Source organism: Bos mutus, chromosome 4 (genome assembly GCF_027580195.1).
Source record: "Bos mutus isolate GX-2022 chromosome 4, NWIPB_WYAK_1.1, whole genome shotgun sequence".
Lineage (NCBI taxonomy): Eukaryota > Metazoa > Chordata > Mammalia > Artiodactyla > Bovidae > Bos > Bos mutus.
Window position 1 is genome coordinate 69,388,607 of NC_091620.1, and position 19,957 is coordinate 69,408,563.

General features: G+C 38.2%; 1 protein-coding gene across 1 annotated transcript in view; it reads right to left on the bottom strand.

The window, feature by feature from the left end:
* Window positions 1-19,334, bottom strand: part of NME8 (NME/NM23 family member 8) — a 48,778-nt gene extending 29,444 nt beyond the window's left edge. Inside the window, exons 1-8 of the mRNA XM_070369597.1 lie at window positions 19,302-19,334; window positions 19,168-19,225; window positions 18,871-18,977; window positions 14,511-14,582; window positions 9,563-9,679; window positions 3,730-3,796; window positions 2,652-2,725; window positions 1,147-1,239 (exon numbers count right to left, since the gene is read on the bottom strand). Of these exons, the coding sequence (XP_070225698.1) occupies window positions 1,147-1,239; window positions 2,652-2,725; window positions 3,730-3,796; window positions 9,563-9,679; window positions 14,511-14,582; window positions 18,871-18,977; window positions 19,168-19,225; window positions 19,302-19,334 (621 nt within the window). The remainder of the gene's footprint in view (window positions 1-1,146; window positions 1,240-2,651; window positions 2,726-3,729; window positions 3,797-9,562; window positions 9,680-14,510; window positions 14,583-18,870; window positions 18,978-19,167; window positions 19,226-19,301) is intronic.
* Window positions 19,335-19,957: the final 623 nt, after the last annotated feature.

The following is a 19,957-nucleotide window of genomic DNA, read 5'->3' on the forward strand; positions in this document are numbered from 1 at the left end:
AGGCTCATGAAATGGATAGACTACAATGGTGACCCCTACCCAAGTCAAGGACCTCTTCCCCTTCATGATTATTGGTCAAGAGAAAGTTACTCACAAGCCTCCTGTTAACTAACACATCTCTGAGGGACAGAAGTTCACAGTTGGCAGGGACTGATCGTCAAGGCAGTCTAATAACAATTGTTAAACTATAGGGTGCTTCCAAATCAACTGGAGGGCTTGTTGAACACAGTTTTCTGGAGTCCAGTTCCAGACTTTATGATTCAGTAGGTTTAGGGTGGGGCCCGGGAACTGGATTTTCTCAAAAGTTCCCAGGTGATGCTGATGTTGCTGGTCCAACCCTTTTCCAGGGCCAAGAAAGATGGTCTGTGGGGTGCAGCTGGTTTACAAAGTGCTTTTTGGTAGAACTTTCTCTGATGACCAACATGCTCTGTGTTCGTCAGCTGGTTTACAAAGTGCTTTTCAGTAGAACTTTCTCTGATGATGACCAACATGCTCTGTGCTCGTCAGCATATGTAACCACAGGCAGCTGCTGAGCACTTGAAATATGGCTAGTGCCACTGAGACTCTGAATTTTTAACTTTGCTTAACTGTAATGAATTTAAGTTCAAATGGCCACATGTGTCTAATGGCTACTATACTGGACAGTGAATTTCTAGAACCTACATCTCCTGACACCCAAGCCATTGCACTTGCGAATACAAAGTCTTTACTGTATTACCCCAGACAAAAGAGAATTTTAAAAATAACTTGATGGAAAGGATTTACATGTAGGTAAAGAAAGGATTAAAGCTTTCCTATGAAGTTTATGATAAGGAGCCTTCAAACTGGGATCAGATCTATAGGAAAGGTCTGGATACTCACTTCCTGGGGGCTGATGAACAGAGTCTTAGAGGACACATATCATAAAGAGATCTTTGCTCCAATAAAACACAATCAGAGCATCCATTTTTGCTTGGCTGCCTCTATGTCTACTGGAGCTTTCTCCATAGTCGCTCTTTTTGGATCAACCATGATATGGACACCGCCAAGGAAATCTGGGGCTTAGTTGTTGGTCAGACTTATTTGTTTTTTCTATAATGAGAATACTAAACTTAGAGGAATCCACTGTATTTGACACACAGTGGATTTTTTTAAAAACTTTCTTACCTGGTCTACTATTTGACTATAGAAGTGCTTTACTTGTTCTTCAGTAAGCGGTTTCTTATCCTCTGCTTCTATGACAAATCCTGCCTTGATAATCTTCAATTAGAGAGCAAGGTCAGATCCAAATGGGTAGTGGGACCACAGGTAAAAGTCAAGGACATTTGTTTCTTAGGCTTAACAAATCATCCAGATTTGAATGCATTACATGATTTTGCCTCAGCACAATCCATAAGGCACTAAGTTGCAAGAGGCCCAAAAATATGTAAACAAAGAAGGTTCTTTTCATGCCCCCCCCAACCTCAGTGTTTAAATTTTCATGGCTTGAACGAGAGACTCCACACTACTTCTATTATTTAAGTGAATTGTTTCCAGATTAAAAAAAAAAAAACTAACTGAATTCTAAGGAAAGATATCACAGCTTTCTAAATTATTCAAAAAGACATACATTTATAAGCACTTTTAACCATTTATTTTCAAAATTATTTTAACTTTCTTAACTTTTTTCAAGGCTTACCTTTGTTAAATCTGTAACTCATAATCTAGTATATCTTACTCTGACAGCAACAAAAATATCCAAATTACAGGGAAGAATAGAATTTAAAATTCAGCCATGCTTTGTCTTAAAATTTTTTAATTTAATGACAAATTGTGTGTATGTCACTCAAGTATAACAATGTATAAAATGGACCATCTACTTTTTTGTAGTTTAATCAATGCTGCTTTGGCTGAAGAAAGAATGCATGATGGGAAATTCATAATGAGATATCCAATCCCTCCTGACATAGCTTCCCATGTGACCTCCTCTATTGCACATGCAGCATTCTTACAAATTTTAATATAATTTTGTTGTTTCAACACAAAATCTCTATTCAGGGTCAGTAAACCATAGCCCCTTCCACCACACATGTTTAGAAACAAAGCTTACTAGAACCAATCCCCTTTGTTTATTTACTGTCTTGTTGCCTCCTCCAGATGATGGCAGAGTTAAACTTCTGTGACAGAGATCATATGCCCCATAAGCCTGAAAATAGTTACTATCTGGCTCTTTACAGGAGAAGTATGCTGACCTTTGGATTAGAATGCAATTTTCCTCCAAAAATTTTTTCTTTGGGCTCTAAAAGCAAAAGCTTAAATGCTTCTTTAAGTTATCATGTATCTAAAAGGACCATATATTTGTGACAACATCAGGGAATAATGCAAGCTAAGGTGAGCTTATAGCAAGTTTGCACTGATGACAACTAAATACAAAGAATTTGTCATCATTCTTTAACATAAGAATGGCAATTTTTATCTTTTATATTGGATGCTAGTAGAGCAGAGCTGTTTAAATAAGGATGTTGAGTAGGTTGAGCCTTTGTAAGACAAAACATCCAAAGCCTTTAGAGGTACCTAGTACCAGATGTTCTTTATGTTCTAGTTTACTCTAAATGATAAGCTTGCCTCTACATTGAAAATTAAGGAATTTTTTTTACAATTAATTTAAGCTATTGTTGGGAAATATTACTTACTTTTTCTTTAATTTCTTGAACTTTTCTAGCAGCCACAGCATCAGGCTTGATAATAACAATAGTGTATATTTGGTCTAGGAAAAAACAATGGATGGATTTCATTTTCTTGGCACAAAGTCTAGATAACGAAGGATTTGACAATTGCAAGCGTAAACTACTAACGTCCAGTGAATTTTGTCCATCAACAGCTTTGTCCTTATGGCGTTGCAACTACCAGAGTTTCTACTTAGAATCAAAGTATATTTCCTATGTTTGCATGCAGCAGAAACATTCACAAGAGTTTACAGTCAGAGGGCCAAAAAAAAGTAGTGTAGGTGGGTACTAGTTACTTTATTTTTTTGGCCACATTTCATGGCTTGTGCGATCTTAGCTCCCCAACTAAGGGTTGAATCCGGGCCCTCGGCAGTGACGATGTGAAGTCCTAACCACCGGACCACCAGGGAATTCCCAGCACTAGTTATTTTAATACAACTCACGTGCATTAGAATCACACCAATGATCCATCCAGCTGATGGCTGGAGTTTCAGTGCAAGCAAACATTATAAACCAATGGCTTAACTGTCTATGAATTTATCCACATTTATCTACACGTTCTTATAACTAGTTTTTAGTGCAGAATAGCTCACCTGGCATGTTGTTTGCCTGTGATCCCTCCAGGGTATGAACACACATTCACTCACTCACTCAAGACAATCCAATGAAGGCAGGAAGTTGTTCATCCATAAAGTAAACTAGAAGTGCAGGTCATCAGGGAAGAAATTTTTACAAGTTTTGGAAAGATGATGAAGGATAAAGTAGGAGGAAACTACTGTCCAGATTACTCACAAAGGACAGAAGCCCCTGGTCAAATGTAATCTCTGAAAGACTCCAGGCATAGAGACTGAAGGCAAGGTAAGGGGAGCAGAAGAGATTGCTTTTTAAGAGCTGAGTCTGGTATTGCACAAATCATCATTAATCCTACCAGTCCTTATCAATTAACACTGATGTCATTACAAGGTTTTTGCTGCAAGTGATGCTGTAATGAACATTATTCATATACACCAATCCTTCACTGTTACTTTAAAGTAAATTTACTTGCCAACGCCTTCATAGTTTAGTTCCCCAGCATCCTCTGAATCTGAGTCTACAAACGCAATTTCATGATACTGTAAAAAAGGAAAGCAAACAAAACAGTTACATTTTAATATGATAGTGAGAGAGTTTTTAGAAATTTTGTTTCTAGTAAATATGTATAATCAAAGGGATAGAAATTAAAGTGGAAATGTGCCTGCATTTATCTAATACTACTTTTCCCCAACCTTTTCACTAAAATAAAATAAGGAGTATTTAAACAGTTGGTATGTGGAGACTATCAGGAATAATGCATATATGCTATATGGAAAATGCTTAAAAACAAAACCTTTAAAACGCAAGAGCACAAGGAATAAAATAAGAAAGAAGAAAAGATTAACAAGAAAGCAATAAGCACACAATCATTATGTTAAAAACTGAAAACATTTGTAAGCTTCAGGATCCATTCTTGACCATTGCTCCGAGTAAATTAGGAGCAGAAAGATACTTCCTTAACTTATAAAAATAAATGTCTTTCTCAAAACAATAGCCAATTTCCTCCTATAGAGTAAAACCCTAGGAAGGATAAGGGATTCTTAGTTTCTGGAGAAGCCCTGAAAATGCTTCTGTGATTCTGTAAACTACCTGAAAAGTTTATATATTTACATATATACATCATTCTGAAGGACATCAGCCCTGGGATTTCTTTGGAAGGAATGATGCTAAAGCTGAAACTCCAGTACTTTGGCCACCTCATGCGAAGAGTTGACTTATTGGAAAAGACTCTGATGCTGGGAGGGATTGGGGGCAGGAGGAGAAGGGGACGACAGAGGATGAGATGGCTGGATGGCATCACTGACTCGATGGACGTGAGTCTGAGTGAACTCCAGGAGTTAGTGATGGACAGGGAGGCCTGGCGTGCTGTGATTCATGGGGTCACAAAGAGTCGGACACGACTGAGCGACTGATCTGATCTGATCTGGTCTGATGAGTAAAAAATACACAGCACATTCCAAAGACTTAGTTTGAAAAGATTAATGTGGAATACCTTATTTCTTATACTGCTACATCTTTTTCTTATTTTATTGAAGTATAGCTGATTTACAATGCTGAGTTTAATTGCTGCTATATAGAAAAGTGGCTTAGTTATATATATATATATACTTTTTCATAGTCCTTTCCATTATGGTTTATGAGAGGATATTGAATATAGTTCCCTGTGCTATACAGTTTATACATCTAATAAATGATAGCTTGCATCTGCTAATCCCAAACTCCCAATCCTCCCCTCCTTGGCCCCCTCTCTCCTTTGGAAGCCGCAAGTCTGTTCTCTATATTTGTGAGTCTGTTTTTGGTTCATAGATATGTCCATTTGTGTCATATTTTAGATTCCAAATATAAGTGATATCATATGATATGTATCTTTCTCTTTCTGACTGACCTCACTTAGTATGATAATCTAGATGCATCCATGTTGCTGCAGTGATTTTGTTCTTTTTAATGGCTGAGTAATATTTCATTGTGTGTGTATGTATGTGTGTATATATATACCACATCTTCCTTATCCATTCATCTGGGGTGCATGTATTGTTTTGAATCATAGTTTTGTCTGGGTATATGTTCAGGAGTGGGATTGCTGGGTCATATGGCAACTTTATTTTTAGTTTTTTGAGGAACTACCATACTGTTCTCCATAGTGGCTGCACCAGTTTACATTCCTACCAACAGTGTAAGAAGGTTCACTTTTCTTCACACCCTCTCCAGCATTTATTATTTGTAGTCTTTTTAATGATGGCCATTCTAGCAGGTGTAAAGTGGTACCCCATTGTAGTTTTGATTTTCATTTCTCTAATAATTAGTAATGAAGATCTTTTCATGTTCCTATTAGATCTCTGTATGTCTTGTTTGGAGACATGTCTATTTAGGTTTCTGTCCATTTTTCAATTAGGTTGTTTTTTGTTGTTGTTGTTGTTATTGAACTGTAAGAGCTCTTTGTATATTTTGGAAACTAAGCCCTTGTTGGTCACATCATTTGCAAATATTTTCTCCCAGTTCATAGATTGTCTTCTCGTTTTGTCTATGGGTTACCCCATTGTGCAAAATCTTGTAAGTTATATTGAATACATCTTTAAATAGGCATGTTTTTAGTATGTCAGATGTAAGAAAAGACGTTTGAAAATTAATTTCACCTTTTTTTGTTTTTAATTGACTAGTAGAATATTAAAATTATCTATGTGGCTCACATTATGGCTTGTATTTTATTACTATTATTGCACTGCTGCTGCTGCTGCTGCTAAGTCGCTTCAGTAGTGTCCGACTCTGTGCGACCCCATAAGACGGCAGCCCACCAGGCTCCCCCGTCCCTGGGAGTCTCCAGGCAAGAACACTGGAGTGGGTTGCCATTTCCTTCGCCAATGCATGAAAGTGAAAAGTGAAAGTGAAGTCACTCAGTCGTGTCGGACTCTTCCCGACCCCCTGGACTGCAGCCCACCAGGCTCCTTTGTCCATGGGATTTTCCAGGCAAGAGTACTGGAGTGGGGTGCCATTGCACAAGGCAATTGATGAGAAGCCTAAATAATAGAAGTGTCCAACAAAATGGAATAAGATAAAATAAATATCAGATATTTATAAATGTCCTACATATCCACTATTATTAATTAAAATAAGATGTCATTCTGCAAGGATAATGAGAATAACAACAATAAAACCACAGTACAGAGCACACATAGCGAAAGCCAGATGCAGTATAGTAATTAGGAAAAATGTTTAAAAGTCATTCTGCCTGACTTCAAATTCTGCTTTTACAGCCTACTAGCTACCTGTTTCTAAGGAAAGGACATAATGTTTCTAAGCCTGCCTTATTGAGCACAAATACTTCATAAGATTCCCCTAGGTTCAGATTAAGATGCAACATAGGAGGCTCCTGAACGCACCTCCTCCCTCAGACACACCAGACCTACAGTTTATTTGTGGAACAGTTCCCTCCGAGCGAAATCCAGAAAACAACTGGGCAATTCCTATGCATCAGACAGCTGAGGAAAAAAACGCATGCAAATTGGGTAGGAGAGGCTGAGTCACAGTCTCGCCATAAACTCCTTCCCCGACACAGAGGCATAAAATCGAGAGGGGACTCACAACTCCCAACATCCCCCAAAGGAGTGAAAGGCTTGACACCAACATTGAGTACCCCCAACTTTAAGACTTCCAACAGAGAGATGGGGCCCCCAGTGCTTGGCTCTAAATGAAGCCCAAGTTAGTGGACAAAGGAAATAAAGATCAGAGCAGAAATAAATAAAATAGAGACTAAAAGACAATAGAAAAAAATCAGTGAAACTAAGAGCTGGATTTTGAAAAAATACACAAAAGAGAACTTTAGCTAGATTGTGAGGGAAAAAAAGAGAAGACTCAAATAAATAAAATTAGAAATGAAAGAGGAGACATTATTATTAGTTATAATACCACAGAAACACAAGGATCTTAAAAGACTATTATGACCAACAATGAAATGATTGTCTCTTGGACTCTCTGGGAGAGGGAGAGGGTGAGATGATTTGGGAGAATGGCATTGAAATACGTATAATATCATATATGGAACGAGTCGCCAGTCCAGGTTCGATGCACGATGCACGATACTGGATGCTTGGGGCTGGTGCACTGGGACGACCCAGAGGGATGGTATGGGGAGGGAGGAGGGAGGAGGGTTCAGGATGGGGAACACATGTATACCTGTGGTGGATTCATTTCAATGTTTGGCAAAACCAATACAATATTGTAAAGTTTAAAAATAAAATAAAATTAAAAAAAAAAAAATGAAAGGATTGTCTCAAAAAGCACTACCATGTTCATTGCAGCTTTATTTACAACAGCCAAGATACGAAAACAACCTAATGGACACTGATGATGGATAAAGGTATTGTATCTATACACAATGAAATCCTACTTATTCATAAAAAAGGAAGAAATCTTGCTATTTGCGACAATGTGGATGGAGCGTGAGGGCATTATGCTATGTGAAATAAGTCAAAGAAAGATAAATACTGTATGATCTCTCTTATATGTGGAATCTAGAAAAAATGAACTCACAGGCACAGAGAACAGAATGGTAGTTGACAGCAGCAGAGCGTGGTGAACTGGGGAACTGGGTGAAGGAGGTCAAAAGGTAAAACCTCCAAATAAGTTTGGAGGGCATAATGTATAGCGTGTATATGAAAGTTGCTAAAAGAGTAGATTTTTAAAACTTTTAGTGACAAATTTTTTCAGAAAAAAATGACATGACAAATGTCAACTAAGTGTAGTAGTTGTTCGGTTGCTATGTCCAATTAAGTGTAGTAATCATTTCCTAATATCCACATACATCAAATCATTAGGGTGTATACCTTAAACTAATAAAATATTAGTTGTCAATTATATCTCAATAAAAGTAAGGAGTAAAATGGTTTCTGTAAGGATTAAATGAGGATATCTTTTTTTAAATCTTAGCAAACAGTAAGTCCTCAAAAATTCCTAGTTATTATAGCTTCAAAAAGAAGTAGAGGGGGTGGAAAGAGTGAGGGAGGGAGATACAGAGAGAAAGGAAGGGCAAAGTTTCCCTGAAAAACAAGAAACCTGAAAATGTCAAGGAAAATGCGCTTGGATGAGAAAAGTCACTATTGTAAATGTAAATCCCCTATGCTTGTCATTGTCAGTTTACCATCAAAATAGTCATTTTTTCCTTAATGCTTATACTTTGTGCACATAAGGATGTTAGCGCATTGAGACACAGTGCAAACATTTCTCCAAGTTTGCTGCTTTACTTTTATATTTTATTCAAACTTTTAAATAAATATATCAATTTTTTTCTTTTTTGATATGTTTTATATTATACTTTCAAGGCCTTTCTCAACCTATGACAAAATAAATGCTTTCCAATATTTTCTTCTAATACTTTTATGTTTTGTTTCTTCATAGCTCTTTCATTCATATGAAATTTGTTTATGTCCATGAGGAAATGATATAACTTTCTTATATAAATAGCCCAGTATTACTGTTTTATGAGTTTTTAATCCTTTCCAGATTTAAGCTGATAGTTTTTATAGCAGATACTTATACAGCCTTGAGCCTATACCTTCTCATAGTTTTTATTTTTCATTATTTCTCAGCTAGTCTTTACTTTTTGTTTCTTAAATTTACACTTCTTGTTTTTGTTGTTGTGTATGTATATGAGTGTGCGTGTTTCAATATGTCACTCCTATTTATCTGTCTGTATCTGTAATCACTTTCCTATGTGGCTTTCTTTCTTATGGTATATTATGTTCATAGCTCTACATGCTATATGATTCATTTCAAAATTTCAAAATATTTTATTTCTTATTACCAAGTAGTAGACTTTACACACATAGGATCCTATTCTAAGCATCATATTAAATTATAATACTCTATTGTTCATTTGTCAGTTTATCTTGGCCCTCTTTTCATATCAATAAACAGAGATAGAATGTACTAAATAATATTTTACTGGATGAATTCATATAATTTATGACACATTACAACATTTATGTCATATATTCACTATTGCTAGGTATTTAGATTGGTTCCAAAATTTTAGTAACATAGACAACACTGAAATATATAGTTTTTTCTTTCTTTGTCTCATGATCTTAAGGAAACATAATGGAATGTAATTGTCAGTCAAAAGATACATGTTTTATTTTAAGCCTTTGATTCATATTATCAAAATATTCCCAACAAGGTTGCACCATTTAGATACCTAGATAGTTATAAAACTAGGGGAAACACTTCAGGAAAACAACAAAAAGGATGAAAATACATCATTTTGAAAACAAATTTTTTAAAATAAAATTGTTAGTAATTCAAAGTATTACCTGAGGGCGAACCATTTCACCTGCTGCAATTTTCCTCTCCTCATTGACCAAGGCAATAATTTTTTGATTCACAAGTGGTGCATTTGCACCCTGGATTTTTGCAACAATTGTGCCATTCTATAAGGGGAAATAAAAGCAGGAAGGAAATTCATTTTCAGGATAAGTCAAGAATTAATACTTCAACTGGACTAAGTCACCCCACTCTGACCCACACCCTCCCCAATCCTTTTTTAGCTACTGTAATTAGCCATTTTAAAATAATGTTAGTGGTATGAAGTATGTCCACTTGGTAAATCCACCTCTTGGAGTTCTACTTCTATAATTCATCTGTTAGATGATTAGTTCTACCACTAATTCTCCTACAACCAAAGACAGGCCATCCATGCATTAAATTTTACTGGCTCTGTTCAGGCCTCTCAACATTACTCTCCCTCATTATTTTTGATATTATTTCCCTTTTGTCTGTTTTACAACACATAATTACTGAACACTTGTGTACTATCATTCTTTGGCATTGCCTTTCTTTAGGATCACAACAAACTGTGGAAAATTCTGAAAGAGATGGGAATACCAGACCACCTGACCTGCCTCTTGAGAAACCTATATGCAGGTCAGGAAGCAACAGTTAGAACTGGACATGGAACAACAGACTGGTTCCAAATAGGAAAAGGAGTATGTCAAGGCTGTATATTGTCACCCTGCTTATTTAACTTATATGCAGAGTACATCATGAGAAATGCTGGGCTGGAGGAAGCACAAGCTGGAATTAAGATTGCCGGGAGAAATATCAATAACCTCAGATATGCAGATGACACCACCCTTATGGCAGAAAGTGAAGAAGAACTAAAGAGCCTCTTGATTAAAGTGAAAGAGGAGAGTGAAAAAGTTGGCTTAAAGGTCAACATTCAGAAAACGAAGATCATGGCATCTGGTCCCATCACTTCATAGCAAATAGGTGGGGAAACAGTGGAAACAGTGTCAGACTTTATTTTTCTGGGCTCTAAAATCACTGCAGATGGTGATTGCAGCCATGAAATTAAAAGATGCTTACTCCTTGGAAGGAAAGTTATGACCAACCTAGACAACGTATTCAAAAACAGGGACATTACTTTGCCAACAAAGGTCTGTCTAGTCAAGGCTATGGTTTTTCCAGTAGCCATATATGGATGTGAGAGTTGGACTGTGAAGAAAGCTGAGCGCCGAAGAACTGATGCTTTTGAACTGTGGTGTTGGAGAAGACTCTTGAGAGTCCCTTGGACTGCAAGGAGATCCAACCAGTCCATCCTAAAGGAGATCAGTCCTGGGTGTTCATTGGAAGGACTGATGTTGAAGCTGAAACTCCAATACTTTGACCACCTGATGTGAAGAGCTGACTCATTTGAAAAGACCCTGATGCTGGGAAAGATTGAGGGCAGGAGGACAAAGAGACAACAGAAGATGAGATGGCTGGATGGCGTCACTGACTCAATGGACATGGCTTTGGGTAAACTCTGGGAGTTGGTGATGGACAGGGAGGCCTGGCATGCTGCAATTCATGGGGTCGCAAAGAGTCGGACATGACTGAGCGACTGAACTGAACTGAACTGTGTAATATCATTGTACCAGGCATGGTGGTACAAGATAATAGTCTTGGTTTTTGTTGTTGTTCAGTTGCTCAGTCATGTCCAACTCTTTGCAACCCCAAGGACTGTAGCCCACCAGGCTCCTCTGTTCATGAGACTTACCAGGTAAGAATACTGGGGTGAGTTGCCATTTCCTTCCCCAGGGGGTCTTCCCGACCCAGGGAGCAAACCCACATCTCCTGCATTGCAGGCCGATTCTTTACCACTGAGCCACTGGGGAAGGCAGTGGTCCTGGTACCATATAATTATTTAAAAAAAAGAAAAAACCCACAAACACATGTGAGATAAAAAACCATGACAGGAACCACTAAGGGAGGTACAAAGAGCTGGGAGCATCTATAAAAGTTTACTCTGGTTAGGTAGATTAGTAAAAGTACTTATCAACGTCAGGAAGTGATTCTTGGTTTAAAATGTGAAGGACAGGTAAGAAATAAAAAGAAGAAAGATCATTCTAGGCAAAAGGAAATAGAGACGTGAGGGTCCTATGGCTGGAAACAAACATGGTAAATAAGAAGGCCAGCAGAGAAACTAAGGGAAGGCCTGATATGAGACAGAGCCCAATAGCTAAGGGGAGCCAGAATGTGCAGGGGCTTGGGCGTCTTGGGAGGATGCAACCTTTATCCTAAGTGCAGTGGAAAGACTTTGAAATATTTAAACAGAGGCAGGGATCACAATTAGAACTGCTGTTTGTAGAAATCATTTTACCTACCATATGGAGAAAAGGTTAGAGATGGACCAAGAGAGGATGTTTGTACACAAATCAGAAGCTACTCTAGAGGTGAAATGGGAGAGATGGGAGCTCAGTCTATGGCAGTGCTGTCAGAAATGGAAACAAGGAGATGAGTGTGAGGCAAGCTTGGGTGGTGAAATGACAGGACCAAGGTCTGGTGTGGATGCGGTGTAATGTAAGAAGTCACTAAGATGACTTTTCTGTCTCTGGCTTGAGAAACTGGGTATGTTAAGATATTACTCACCAGATGAGGCAACACTAGAAGATAACATTTCCGATGGGGATGCGGAGGGCAGGAGGGGTCTAGGATTGCACCAGTTCATTGTGAGACGTCCTTGAGCTATCAAGAGGAAAGATCAAAGGACCGGTTGGATACACAAGTCTGGTGCTCCAAGTGTAGGATTTAGCTGAAGACATATATACTTGAGTTATTGATATATAAGAAGTGACAATTTGAACTGTGTTTGGGAGAAGTTTTCTAAGGAGATTTATAGCATAATGAAGTCAATATGTAACGGCTGAATAAAGAAAGGTGAACCTGTAAAGGAGAATGGGTGGGGGGGATGGTGAGTAGCATCTAGGAAGCAAAAGAAAAACCAAGTCACAAAAGTCAAAAGAAGCAACTGTTCCAAAAAGGAGGGCATGACCACCACATTTAATACATTTGAGAGGTACAGAATGATGAAGACCTGAAAGCATTCACTCTGTTTAACAACAGGCTGATAATTGGACACATTAGCAACAGCCAGTTTGGTGGAATAATCTGAAAGAAGTTCGATTGAATGGGTTGAAGAATTAATGGGATGAGAAGAGATGGAGTGAAAATATAGAAACTCTTCCAAGAAATTTAGCTCTGAGGTAGAGCAGAGAGGTGAGTGGAGGCTGGAGAGGGACATAGTATCAAAAGAAATTTTTTTTAATTGGAAAGATTTAATCATATTCAAAGGCCAAAGAGAATAATCCAGTTGAGAAAGATTTGAATGAAACCTGACACTCTAATTACCATTTACCACTAAAATGGACCTCCATGAGCTTTCTAATATCCCTTGAGAAAGCCCTTTCTGCTAACAGGCTGGAATGAATTTGTTGTCAGCTAAGAACACTGCCCAAAACAAAGGTGGTTTTGTAGTCATGGATTGAGATTCTTTTTTTTTTTTTTTTAAGTTTTAATTTTAATACAATTTTTAAAGGTTGCTTTACATTTGCAGTTATTACAAAATATTGGCTATATTTCCCATGGAGATTCTTGAATTAGGATTTTGAATATGGGAGCAATGGGTGATAACAAAGTGAGGCGTAACTACAGGAAGTGAGTTGGAAGAAAAGTTCATTGGTAGTTAGGAGAGGCTAGGATCCCGCAGTCCCAGGATGATGACAGCATGTGAGCATGGAAGGAAGATTTTGAGCCCTGTCTTCAGGTGGACGTGGGTCTGCTGCTCAGACCTGACTCACTTGGCAGGTGATGGCCACCCCAAAGCTGCAGACTCTATGTGGGCCACCTGCCCAGCCTCTCCTCCTGAGTCCCAGGCTCCCAACTACTGCTGCTACTAAAGCCACCTCATGGGCACATTAACCTGTCAAGCCCATTCCTGCCTCTGGTTGTTATTCATTCTGGTTCCCTGAATTATATCTAGGCCAAGGGTCTGCAAACTATGACCTATACAGAGATGATACTTCTGCAAAACTGAAAATACATATTGTCTGACCCCATATAAACAACAGCTTGCTACCCCTCAGATAAATCATCAAATCTTTCCTATCCAGTTGACAGCAATATCTATAGTGCAATTTTTAAAATTCAGTTAACTGTATCGTTCACTTCCCTAAAAGAGCTGCAAGATTATTGTTTAACAGAAGCAAAAAGTTATATTTGAGACGTGTTTTTAAAATAATTATTTATAATATCAAAAACGGTCTCTTCAACAACAAAGAAACAGTCCAAACCCTCTCAGGGAAGAATTGCCTTTTTGCTCTGTATCACACAAGCAAGCAGTTACCTGACTCTTCTTTTAGAAACCAGCATTTATAATATTTTTTGATTATTAAAGTTGTTTATCTTGGAATATTTGGAAAATATAGAAAACTATAAGACAAAAATTTAAATTATATATACTTCCCCCATACACAGAAAACTTCTTTTAGCATTCTGGTGCTACCTACCTTCTTTCTATGCATTTATAAATAGAGAAAAGCAAACTATATTACAAAATAGTGACTATATAAATATTTCTTTGTATTGATATATATGAATATTTATAACCAATTCTCTTCTACTGGGTATCTAAGAAATTTCCGATTTTTCACTCCTATAATAATTCATCCTGTAATAAAAATCTCTGATTATTTTCCTTAGGAAAGGTAAATACCATTTTGTTTCTCTTTTTCCTGATCAACTCAGTGTATGGTAGTCTAATCTTCACAATGCATTATGAGCTCCTACAGGTGAGGTTATAAAATATAATAAACAAGCAAATGTAAGGCAAAAAAATTCTACAATTACTATCATCAGAGAAGAGTTCCAGTCACTGTGCAATGTTATTTGCTCTTTAGCTGTGAATTGGAGTCTGATGATACATTTGAGAATAAATATACTTACAACACTGAAGAGAAAAACAGGTTCACATTTATCTCTAAATGGCTGGAGAGTCACAATACTGTCAGCTTCTGCCTAAAAAAAATTATTTCATATAATGATAAAGGACACTATGTTCAAGTCATTTGATGTACTATATTCAAAAAATGCAGAGATACATAATTATGTTTATGTTTACTACATTTCCTGAGTATGTTATAGTTGTATTTAGAATCAAGTTACACATTCTGGCAATTCAGACCCTATCTCATTTGGCTCCAACCTTCCTTCCCACTCTTCATCCTTACAGTTCCCAGCCTGCAGCTAAACTCATCTCACAGACTGCTTCTTATACCTGGGCTTTTCCCCTTGTTACCTGCTCCTTCCCTTCCTTTTCCAACCCGGCTCAAGTGTCCTTCCTCCAAGAACTCTGCTTTGCTCCCCCTTCTGCTGTAAATCATCTTCCCTCCACATAACACTTCATCGCCCTTCTCTCAGGGCACCAATAGTCCCCTTCAATCCTGTACTACTGTGGTACGAACCCAGTTCATGTTCTCTGTTAGAAAGTGAACTACATGCACAGAGAATCATACACACTTGCATGTCACCCCCCACCTTATTAGTCAGAGCTTCCTACATGTTTTTTTGAATAAACTGGTTGTCAGATTTCAAAGCCTTTGATTTTGAAGTTTTCTCACAAATTTCAAGTTGTCTTAAATTGATTATCAACAACTATGTATTAAATAATAGTGTTCCTGCAAATTAATGTAACATCCCTTGGGCCAGCTATCAGGATGTATGTTATAGGATCTTCTATATAAGAGTTGCATTTTGGAACATAGAGTGATTGTTTCCAAACTGGGTTTCCAGAGGTTCCTCAACAGTGAGGTGCAAGCCAAGGCGGGGTCCCTTGGCCCTATGTCAGCCAGAGGGGCTATGTTGTAATCTTTTTTTTTAACACATTGGATTCTACATCACTTTCTTTCTTTCCCTTTCTTTCTTCCTTCTTTCTCTACTTTTCTCTTTTTAAAAAAGTAGGCTTCACTGCTTTCAAAAAAAAAAGAAAAAAAACTTAAAAGGAACTAACCTATAATATTAAAGGACAGTAGTCAAAGATTACTACTTTGACTGTTACCCAAGTGGCTGTTACCCAAGCCAGTGGGGGTTCTTCTGTCCTTTCTCTTCTTTGTGCCAAGGATCAGACCAATGAAACTGTGAACACCGGTCAGATATTTAGCAAATTTTCTAGCAGGCTATGAAGGGGATTCCTTGGCACATTTTTCCCACTGCTTTTTCCTCCTGTCTTTCAGCTCTCTCCCGGGACTCAAGCCTGGCCAAAACTAATCAAACTCAGGCTCCGATGTCTCATTGCAAAAATTCATTGAGACACAAAGCAATAAGAGGTGGATTTGTTAGGATCCAGAGAGAAGCCACTCTTCAGGGTGTGAACCATTGCCGAGGGCAAGGGCTGGGGCCATGGTATTAGGCCTGGCTAGGTTTTGTGACGGAGAAGGCAATGGCACCCCATTCCAGTACTCCTGCCTGGAAAATCTCATGGATAGAGGAGCCTGGAAGGCTGCAGTCCATGGGGTCGCTGAGGGTCGGACACGACTGAGAGACTTCACTTTCACTTTTCACTTTCATGCATTGGAGAAGGAAATGGCAACCCACTCCACTGTTCTTGCCTGGAGAATCCCAAGGATGGGGGAGCCTGGTGGGCTGCCATCTATGGGGTCGCACAGAGTCGGACACGACTGAAGTGACTTAGCAGTCAAAGATTACATTTAAAAGTAGTCTAGCCATCATTGTTATAATTTAATATTATAGTTAAGTACTAGCAAATAAAGCATATAATTAAAAACTATAATACATGACATTTACTGAATTTTTATATGTATAGGCACAATGTTAGTACAAGTGTTCAAGTCTTTTTTTGTTGTTGTTCTTTTTTTTTTGTTGTTCAAGTCTTTTAAAAGACCACATAATAGAAAAAATTTTATACTGACTATGAAATTTAGGGTGATTTCAATAGGTAATTAACTTGATAGGTATTAGTTTTGGATTCAAGTTTACAAGTTCAAAAAGGGTCTTTCTTTAGTTAACGTCAGGAAATAAAATATCCAGCAGAGGTCGCCCCTCCATTGCTCCCAGTGGAGGTTCGGAAGCTATTACACATAATTTTTTTTTTTTTTAATAAGCAGGTCATAGAAGAAAAATAGCATCAGTCTAAGTGAATGTACTTTGTTGGTTGTGCTCAAACAGAAGAGAAGCCATTTAGAGACAATGCACACGTTTTTGTTGTTGTTAAATTAAACAAAAGAACAATATGAACTTTTGGGGGATGTATTTTAGAAAGTTTACTAGCACTCCCTGGTGGAATAGATATAGTGATGAAACTGATTCGTGTGAGGCAGGTTAAGGAAGTCTGGCTGGCTGGGGTACTGCTGGGAGGACACACTCAGAAGGCTCTGGGTGGGAGGAGGCGCTGTGAAGACCAGTGTCCTCCTCACATAGCCCTGTGCTGTGCTGAAATGGTAGCCCAAAAAGCTACATGGGCCAATCCTCCTGGACCCACTCCTCGGCCTCCACCACAGTGCCCAACCCACACACATACCCCAGGTCTGCTCCTACTCAGGCTCTATGAACAAGGAGGGATTTAATGATTCCAGACCACCTGGGAACACAGCATCAAATTATACTTTCCTCTCCCTTGCGTTCTATGCACCAGTTCCCTTCCGGGTAGCCAGACAAGTGAGCAGGGGTTCTGCCTTGCTGTCTGTCCCCATTGACCCCAGTTTCCTTTTCGACCTGGAGTTTCTTCATGATCTCTAGACCATGAACTTGCACTCCTATCACTTCCAGACAGATTGCCATGAGTCACGAGAATTTTCTGACCCTTGATTCTCCAAGATCCATTTCCCAGCTATTAGATCCTTCTGTTATTGTCTTATAATTTCTTACACCAACCCAACGTCTATTGCATATGGCAATTCCCTTTCGGCCTCATTCTCTGTCCTCTGAAATTAGTTTTCCTCCCTGTTGTTGTTTAGTTGCTAAGTCGTGTCTGACTCTTTGCAACATCATGGTTTCCCTGTCCTTCACTATCTCCTGGAGTTTGCTCAAACTCATGTCCACTGAGTCAGTGATGCCATCCAACCATCTCATCCTCTGCTGCCCCCTTCTCTTTTTGCCTTCCATCTTTCCCAGCATCAGGGTCTTTTCCAATGAGTTGACTCTTCCCATCAGATGGCCAAAGTCAAGTCAAATCTAGAATCACAATTCAGTTCTACTAAGGCGGCCTGACTCTTCAGAGTTAAGGTTGTAATATAATGCTGCCCTTTAAAAACTTATATGGCCCTTATTTTAAAAGACAAAGTCAATCTCTTGACAAAATGAGTTAATGATTGTATATAACCACCTACTCTCTCTTTTTTTAAACTTTTCTTTCTGTTTTCTCTTTGTTGGGTCTTCAGGCTTTTTTTTTTTCCCTTCTTTGCAGCCCACCTTCTTTAAGAGGAAAAAATAATAAAAGATGAGTTTCTAAGCTTTAGACGGTTTATTTGTAACCTTGAACTAAGAAAAAGAAGCCCTGTAAACAATGTGTCTGCAGAAGAGGATGGACAAACGTAAGCTAAGGTCAGTAAGCAAATTCATCACAAGGTTGGGGTTGGGAAGAGTCAGGAAGGCCTGTATACATGAGAACATGCAGTAGATTGAGGCTTCATATTTGTATCAGGGATTATGAGTTTTCGGGATAAGAAGTAAAAATACATGAGTTATCTGCTTTTACATCTTAGGTCTAGCTGGTATGGACATGTTTCTGTCCAATAGAAAATGAGTCACATGCATACTTTTAAATCCTCCAGTGGCCACAGTTAAAAACTAAAAAGAAACAGGTGAAGATAATCTAATGATACATTTCACTTAGTCCAATATATCCCCAAATGGTGATTCTAACATGTAATGGATGTAAAACATTATTAATGAAGTATTTCACAATCTTTTTTTCATTCTTGTATTTTATACTTAGGATGCATCTCAATTTGTGGGCTAAATTTTAATCATAAATAATTGACTTCTAATTAGATTTCATAAATTCAAAGAGGTAGAGTCACATATCTAACATTAACTGGGTAAATGACCAGAGTCCTACCCTAAGCTTTCTAGTAAATGCCATTTGCAATCCTTATTCTGAACACACACCATATGCTCTGGTAAACCAGGGTAAATGACCTTAGCTTTATAGGAATGGGACAAAAATCACATTTGTTCTCAGACCTAGTGGAATTAAATATACAGTAAATTACCAAGTAAACACTGTTCATTTGGAACAATTGACAGAACATTTAAAGTAATAAAATAATAGTTTAGTGGAAATCCTTACTACAGCAAAATGCAGAAGTTCATCTTCATTCAGCTCATTTTTCAATTTTCTGAATAAGGTTTGCATTGCTTTGCAAGGTCCACACCAGGCTTGGTAAACATCGATCACTAGAAGATGATAATATTCGTGAAAGAACAAAGGCAAAGAGTCTTGAATAGCAGCTTCTCCCAATTCTCAGGGCAGAGAAAATACAGAGCAGGTTTTTACTCTGGGAAGTGGGGAGCGGCGCTCAGTGTTGGGGTGCCACAAGATGCCCTGAGCCTAACTCCAGACGGTAAACACCTGGGAAGCCAGTACCTGTTAGGCCTTTGTTCTGCATCATCTCATCCCACAGGCTTTGATTATTGATGACCGCCTGCAAAAAAGAAGGAGTGTCAAAAGTCTTCAAGGGCCAATGCTCTAAGTAAAGAATTGTTGATGTGTCTGCCTACCTGTAACTGGATTTCTCGCTTTTTGCCTGCCATTTATCCACTGTCACACAAAAGAGGGAAGAAAAATAGAAAACATGTAAAAGGAAATTTAAATAATGTTGTTTATTCATTCAAATAGCATCTTAAGTACTGCAGAAATTTCCCTCAGCAGTATTGGATTATGTACTTTCGCCTCTTCTGGAGAGAGAAGAGTCGTGGTCTCTGAAGAGCTCTCCAGGCTGGGATCTGTGCTAAATGCTTGCAGCAGCCATACTGTCTTACCCTCCCAATAATTCTGAAGCAAAGTAAGTCATAAAAGAAGCAGACTCACAGATATAGAGATCAAACTACTAGTTACCAGTGGGGAGAGAGAGATGGAGGAACAACATATGGATAGTGAGTAAGAAGTACAAACTATTGGGTATAAGGTAGGTTCAAGGACATATTGTACAACACAGGAAATACAGCCAATATTTTGTAATCATTGTAAATAGAAAGTAACCTTTAAAAATTGTATAAAATTTTGAACTTTTTTTTTAAAGGTGCTCTATAAGGTGGGCAGCCAGTTGTATGTTTTGCAAAACTATGGCCAGCTCAATAATGAACTCTCTGTCCTTCATTCTATATTTCCTGGCACTGAATTCCCATAAAGCAGTAGCTTCTAAGAAAAAGAAGTC